Genomic DNA, 7830 nt, shown 5'->3' on the forward strand with positions numbered 1-7830 from the left:
AAAAAGTTCAAGTACAATCTCTAAATTTTATTAGTTTAAATCAGTTAAATATATACTTAAAACTTTTAATAAGTTACCTCACGTTTCAATATACATTCTCTCACTTCCCTATGTATGAACGACCTTGTCACAATAATCTCAATACATAAAAATGAAAAAAAAAATTATGAATCGAATTATTTAAAATTAAATCTAACTAAAAAAATAATTCGGCAAAATTACACTAAATCATATAATAATAATAACTTAAAAGAATTAAATTCACTTTTATCGTAACAAATCAACTAAATTAAATTAAATTACTTAAATTATTATAATTATTAACAAATATTTTAGTTCAAAGATTACTACAATCCCATAAATTATAATGGATTTTGAATAATTTTATTTAAGAACCATTAAATTTTTAAATATAATTTAGTTTAATCATCTTATACCTTATATAACCCTAACATGATAAAAAAAACCCACCCATCCATCCTAATCATAACCTCCTTACCTTTCCTTTCTTCGAAAATTTAAGAATATTTTTTTAATAATATTTTAATATCATTTACTTATTATTATTATTATTATTATGTGATAGATTAGTATTTAAAATTAGGGTTAAATATGTTTTTAGTTTCTATACTTTGAGGCGATTTTGGTTTTAGTCTCTCTTTCAAACTAAAGTACAATGTTGGACACATTTTTATTTCAATGTTAATTGATAAACATGTTTGAAACAGCAAATAAAGTTAAAAAAATTTGGTAAAAAAGACTAAAACCAGAGTTTTTTAAAGTTGAAGGACTAAATTGTATCTTAGTTTGAAAGAGAGACTAAAACCAAAATCGGCCTAAAGTATAGAGACTAAAAACATATTTAATCTTTAAAATTATTATTAATTATGAATAATTTTAATAATCACGTAATAACACAAATAATATTAAAATATTATAAAAAAAATGTTTTCAAAAATATCATTATTCTAATAGTAAGTCAAGAAACGAGTATCTCTTCATGGCTTCATGGTCTGTAGATTTGGCTGTCACTATTGTTCTGGAAACTCTTATTCCAATCTCAAACTTGACTTTGCAGGACATGAATTTGGTATTGGAGTTGGGTTCAAAGGTCCCAACAGATAAAAGAAAAGCATGTGACAACAGTGCTGATAGGTTGAACTGCTGCACGGTGTGGTTTTGACCATCACAATAAAGAGATAAGACTGAGATCTCAGAGAGGGAAAAGATTGTACGGGAAAGACAAACAAAAAGAAAACATTATTGTTTAATTCAAATGTTATCATATTAGCCTTATGTTTTCTTGTTCAGTGTATACATGTCAAGGTTTTCCATCCCAGAATCTCTTTCCTACTGCTGCTGAGAAGATGCAAAAGGGTTAATTTATTCACCTTTTGACATTAAAAAACACAAGCAAACTAGCAGGTGAATCATGACTACCAAAATCTCAGGCATACTAATGAGTAGTCACTTCTCTGCTTTTTCTATACAGTGCAAACTGCTAATATCAGTAATCCATTAATGCCCTAGTTTTAGTTAAAGTCATGTACTTTTCTGTCCTAGATCTCTGCCAGACCCTGTACAAGTACAGTTATACTGTTTGCTCCCAACTCTTTAAACTAATAGCTTTATCCAATTCAAAAAAAACATGTATAAACACTGATTATCATCAAAGTTCCCCCACTCATCAGTAAAAATTTATTGCCATAGAGAAAAATGTCACTGCATTAGAGAGTTGGAAAAAATAGACAAACTGATAAATGCAACATGTAAATACTGATACAGTTTATGTATAGTCAAGACTAGTATATGTTTGATAAATAAATTATTCTATGACCTTACCAAAGTAATTTGGTCTAAGCATTTATCACGAGAAGATGCATACATGTTTATATTGGAACAGTAATAGAAGTGATGGTTGAACTGTTCAAGTATATCAAATCTTTTTCTAACAGTTGCATATTTATGGCAGATAGGGTGTTATAATTATAAGTATATGTATACAAATAAAGAAGTATATCATTTGAATTCATAGCTTTAGTTTTAGATATGCATCTTCTGCACAATTTTTCAAGTATTAATTACCTGATAATTTGGGTTTGAAAATGCTTTCAGAAGAACACTTATCAGGATGCTTATAGCTTATCTATGTACATGCAGGAAATTAATTAAGGAGTAAAGTCAAGAATGTTCCCTGATCCACTATTAATTATGAACTTAGACAAAAATTAGCAATGATAAAAGATATTACTATTAATGTAATTGCTTTTAGCTGTAACCAAGAGCCTACAAAAGGCAAGGGGACAAAAAGAGGATTACATGGAAGGAGATAGTGCCAATATTTTAACTTGACATGTGTGGTCACACTCATTACTCATTGTAGCATTCATGCAAGACAACCAATCCATTTGTCCACAGCCACACCTTTTGCTCAAAAGAAAAACAAGAAATCCCAATACTAATTATACTAACAAATGAATTCTTCCATAAGCCTAAATATCAGAAGAAAATATGCCACTGCCCATATGATTAATCTCTTAATTCTGATATAAAGTTGACCTATACCATAAGCAGATAAACCTTAAAATTGGAAAATAAAGAAAAAGGAAACAATCCTATTTGTGATGAGAGGTTGAAGCAGAAAATAAAGGAAGATAAATTGGGTTAGGAGAAAGTGGGGTGAGGTGGGACAAGAATAGGAATAAGAAAAGCCAAATTAAAAGAACACAAGAATTGGCCGTGATATTAGCTAAGCATCATCATCATCAGTGAGTGAGTGTATATATAAAAAACAAAAAACAAAGAGTTGACAGGTGAAGTGGGATTGAAAAGATTGACCTGCGTCTCCTCCATGCACCCTTTGGTTTTACAGCAAAATAAAATAAAATTACAGTGATTAGATTCTCCTTGTCGCTTATCCTCATCTCCCATGAAACCGCACTTCACATTGCTACCATTTGAAAAGCCTACAAAAAGAAACACAGACAACCCAACATAGGCCAGAGACCCAAACACAGAATTAAATCACCATATCAGATATCAGTGTGTAGTGATATGAGTAATCAACACTATGACTATTTCAACTGACAACCCCAGAAAGAAAGTTATATCTCTCAGATTAGTTTTTAGAGTGTGGATGGTGTTTATCAGAAAACAAAAACCCAATCTACAGTTTCCACAGTCTCTTCTTCATTGCAGTTGAAATTAACTTCAATTATATTTCCATTTTAAATTGAAATTTCAAGGTAGCCACTAGCCAGACAGCTATATAACCAGCTACTCTAGCTCAAACATATTATATCTATATATAATAACAGTAATAGTGGTCTAGAGCTAGAACTAGAAGTCATGAGAGTGATGGTACATTGATGGGTCACATCCGCCACCTTGCGAGCCATGACGGTTCATGGCTTCCCTCTGGCTGCTGCTATCATCGTCACCTATTTGTGGCGTGGCGCCGAGGTTGAGATACACCAGTCTCGAGTCCAAATTGCTGCTGCTGTGCGCTTCACTCATTGGTGGATAGATAGCAGTTGCAGAAGCAGAAGTGTTGGGGTTGTTAGTGTTGTCGTTGCTGCTGTTGTTAGCGTTGTTGTTGTGGTTGTTCCCTTCTTCACGAGACAAAACGAGAGCTGCAGATTGCACCAGCTCCAAGCAGAGCCTCAGCTTGTTGGGTTCAATGTGGGTGAGTCCGGGGACCGCCCCTTTGAAGAGGAAGTCCGAGGTTAGGGTTCTCAGGATGTCCAACGGGGTCACGCCATCCACGGTTCTCACGTTCGGGTCAGCGTGGTGGTCCAGCAACACCGCCACCATCTCTGGGGATACCATCTCCGCCGCCACGTGAAGAGGAGTCTTCCCGGCCGGTCCGGCCGGGAAATTCACGTCCGCTGCGCCCAGCTCCAGCAGCGCCTTCACCACCTCCCTGCTGCAACTCTCCACGGCGTAGTGCAACGCCAGCGCCTCGTCCAGGTTCAGGCCCTCCCCCATCACCATGAGCTTCACGAGTTCCACGTCGGAGGAGTCGAGCGCGCGCCGCATCCGCCGGATTTTCTGATCCTCCATGTCCGCGGCGCCGAGGTCTTGGTGCGGGTGGCGGAGCGGCAGCATGGAGCGGCGCGCGAGGGAGGATTTGAGGCGGAGCTCCTCGATCTTGGCCACCACGTCGATGGGTAGGTGCTTGGCCAGCACCTCCGGCGGAAGTCCTGACTTTGCCACCAGGTGGGAGCACGTGCTCCAAAGCTGCTGCATTTCCTGCTTTCGAGATGCTATCAACACTTTCATCACATCGTCGATTGAAGCTTTCTCCACCATGCTCGCAAGTTGTTTCTGTCCATCAACAACTTCAAAGTAAGTGTTTTTATACCATAGTTCAAATGCAAAATTTAACTCTTTATTTTTCAATAGTTATTTAACAAAAATTCTACTTCTATTGTTACGGTAATGCAAAAGTTTATTTCTTTAACCATTTTTAGAGGAGAGAAACAAGAAAAATAAAATAAAATGAACTACCCTACCCGTTGAAATTAGCTTATATAAGCACAAGTTTAAAAGAAATAATAGAGAAATTGTATGAAGAATTTCATTTCAACACATTAACTTTGGGAATAAGTTAATTCTTACTTCTGAATAGATCAATTTAAATGTTTATTTAGAATTTCAGAAAATATATTATGCTAAAATTAACCAGTGTTTGGTAGAGTGGAGAGGATGAGAAATAATTACTTTTTGTTGTTTGTCTCAGGAAGAAGAGGAGGTGAAAAATGGCTGGATGCCTTCTCTTATTTATTTTAATCTTTATTTTTGTTTTCTTTAGTTATTTCGTCCTTTATCTTTCCTCTAAATCAAACCTATAATTAATGTTTAGTTTAATCATACAAATTATCCTTGAAGTTATAGCTTTAATCATATAAGAATATGAAAAATATTTATATAATTATTTGTAAACTTTATCTGATTATTAAATTTGCCCTTAAAATGGTTGGCAGTGAAAAACTGAAGAAACAAGTGTCAAAGAAAATGAGGAAATCATATAATTTATTTTTAGTTTAGCAAGAGGTTTAACTTGTTGAAACAATATGTAATTTGGTTCTTAAAGTAAGAAAATATGCATTCTAACAAGTAATGTTTCAGGCAGAAAAAAGGATCAGGAAACTCGATCTATTTATAATGCCAGTTTATCAGAGAAAATAGCGGGTTGGTGACTTTTCTCTGAAGAGTTTTGTAAATTTTTAACACTGCAGAATGAAAAAATAGAGAGGGAAGAGAACAAAATCTAATAATAGATATTTTGCCAAAGTGATGTAGGAGCAGAAAACTATTTTGTGTTTTAATTAGCTTCTTCTCTTTTCACCCAAATGAGGAAAGGAAATGATTGTGGAAGACAAGATTGATGTATATTTATTTATTATCTTCATTTGGGAAATGCATCATAAAGGGTCAAGAGTGTTGTCTCTCAAATATACTACATGAAATCAAGACTGTCAAGACATCAACTCATAAATATAACCATACATAAACCCATGTTTTAACCTTAGTTTTCCCAAAATATTTTGGCATCCTCAAACAGAAAACAGCATGCAATGAATTAACCTTCGAATAAACACAGTCACAGGAAGAAGAAAGCACAAGAATAATCGATAGCTATGAAGTGGAACTGGAAGCTCAAGTCGTCACATTTCAGAGAGAGAAGCTATCATGAGATCATATAAAAATAAAAAGCACAAATCTGACTCAAAAAATTTCACTCTCTCCATCAATCATTCATCATAATAAGGTAACAGTATTAAAATAAAATAAAGCAGAAAAATCAAATAATCGAATAAAATATAACAAAATACCCCTTCCCAGTTTCCAAAGAGCAGACGCAGTAACTGTCCGAATTCCCAAAACCCAGAAAGAGAAAAACGTAAGACTGGTATTAAAGAAGGAAGGAAACATGAGCATGTTTATGGAAAGAAGCAATAATAAGAGAGAAAAAAAACTTTAATTTTTTTCTGAAATGTTTATACAGAAATTTTTTGAGGTAAACAAACTTTATTTTATCTGTACAAGTGTTTAGGGTGAAACATGTCCTAAATCGGAGGAGCAGAGAGAGAGAGAGAGAAATGAATATACCTGAGTGAGCAATGCAAGTTGTTCAACGCCGAAGTATCTGGCGGCGGCGAGGGTGTCGAGGGCGAGATCAACGGCGGAGGTGCAATGCGTGTGCCAGCACCCTCGCTCGCCGCAATTGGGTCTGGCCTCGTGCTTCTGCGGCACGATGGAGACTTGTCCACTGTACAGGAACTGCAGCAGCAACAGGAAAACCTCGTACCCGACGGAGTTCACCGGGATCACGCCGGGGGGACGCGCAGCGGAGGCGGCGCCGGCTCGCGAAGCGGCGGCGGGGTCGAGGCCGGGTGGAGGGTCGGGGCCGCAGAAGAATTTGCGGAAGAAGAGGCTGCGCGCGGCCAAGATGCAGCGGTGGGCGTGGACGAGACGACCCTCGACTTGGAAAGTGACGTCGCTGAAGGCTTGGCCATTGATGAGAAGGTTGAGGTAGTCGAGAGAGAGAGATCTTAGGGAGTCTTCGAGGGACATGGCGATGGTGATGATGATGATGATGATGATGATGATGGTAGTGTGCGCGTGTAAGTGTGTTATCAGTAAGCAGCGTGAGTGAGTAGTGTTTGAACAGTTTAGGGTTGGTCCCTATCTATGATCTATGGCTATGAAAAGAAGTTCTGAGAGAAAAGGAGTGATTGAGATGAAATAGTAGAGAAGAGAGTGAGGGTTTGTTTGATGTTGGTGTTGTTTTTGTTGAGGTCGATGATGCTACTGTTCCAGTTGTTGTTCTTGATGTTGTTTTTATGGGATTCTCTGCTCCTTTGTTGTTGTGTGTCTCTATTTTTCATAGATATTTCCCTTTTAGAGAGAGAGCAATTTGGGTGGCTGTTATGGGCGGCTGGGGTTTTAAAAAGCACTTCTCTATTTAACTATAAATATTCTAAATTTAAATTCCTTTATTCTTTTTTTTTTAATCTAATAATAATATATGCCTATCTAGCTACCTCCTTGTGTGCATGAATGTCTACTATGAATAAACAAAAATTAATGTATATTATTACGTCTTCCGTATACGTACATCTTAAAAAGAAATACGTACACGGAGTACACAATTTGCATACACTGTTACTTAGGGATTCGAAATGTCTCAATACTTAGAGAGCTAGCATAATATAATCACAAAATTTCAAAATACTACGTATTTATATATAAAATAATAATTTTGACTTAAGGGGGAACATATATAAGTAACATGAAGTGATAGAAAAAAAAAACTATCAATATTGGTTAAATGATTAAAAATAATGAAAATACATTATAACTATTTAGGAAAGAATATTCGACAAAGTATATTTTTTACTACTTCAGTTTGATAATTAAAAAAAAAAAACATTTAATCTCCTATTGAGTTTATAAATGTATTGAGGGTTATCAAATTTATGCTTACGCATCTTACAGCACCAAAACTAAGCACAAACTTGTAAGATGACGGCAAAAGAGAAAAAAAGGTGCGTAGAAAGAAAAATAAAATAAAAAATATGTCCTCTTCGGGACAAATATTCATAGTCTTTATTTATATACTTTCTTAATTATCCAGCTTGATTTATAATCGGTCAACCCACTTTAGGAATTGCTTACTTTATTTCTAATATTAATAGATAAATAGATTATATAAAGCAACCAAATAAGTAAAAGCTTGAGAATTATCCAATTTTAAACCTACGTGAAAATCAAGCTTCTAAAATGTCATATACATGTAATATGTATATATATATATATATATAT

The 7830-nt window shown here is 35.3% G+C and overlaps 1 protein-coding gene across 2 annotated transcripts; it reads right to left on the minus strand.

The window, feature by feature from the left end:
• Window positions 1-2141: 2141 nt before the first annotated feature.
• LOC106772605 (regulatory protein NPR5) lies at window positions 2142-7025 on the minus strand. 2 transcript variants are annotated; one of them, XM_014659114.2, is made up of 3 exons: window positions 6115-7025; window positions 3365-4326; window positions 2142-2966 (listed from the first exon to the last, which is right to left on the minus strand). In XM_014659114.2, the coding sequence occupies exons 1-3, from the start codon at window positions 6577-6579 to the stop codon at window positions 2951-2953; spliced, it is 1443 nt and encodes a 480-aa protein (XP_014514600.1). In that variant the 5' UTR covers window positions 6580-7025; the 3' UTR covers window positions 2142-2950. The 2 variants fall into 2 exon arrangements, with proteins under 2 accessions (XP_014514600.1, XP_014514599.1); XM_014659113.2 differs by lacking the exon at window positions 2142-2966 and having other exon boundaries at window positions 3193-4326.
• Window positions 7026-7830: the final 805 nt, after the last annotated feature.

The sequence above is a fragment of the Vigna radiata genome, chromosome 8, assembly GCF_000741045.1.
Source record: "Vigna radiata var. radiata cultivar VC1973A chromosome 8, Vradiata_ver6, whole genome shotgun sequence".
In the NCBI taxonomy this organism is placed as follows: Eukaryota; Viridiplantae; Streptophyta; class Magnoliopsida; order Fabales; family Fabaceae; genus Vigna; species Vigna radiata.

What these genes read in the sequence shown, in the direction of transcription:
- LOC106772605 (XM_014659113.2), bottom strand. Translation starts at nt 6,579, where the DNA reads ATGTCCCTCGAAGACTCCCTAAGATCTCTCTCTCTCGACTACCTCAAC. An exon ending in AACTTGCATTGCTCACTCAG is followed by an intron (nt 4,327 to 6,114) that starts GTATATTCATTT and finishes GTTGATGGACAG; the next exon opens with AAACAACTTGCGAGCATGGT.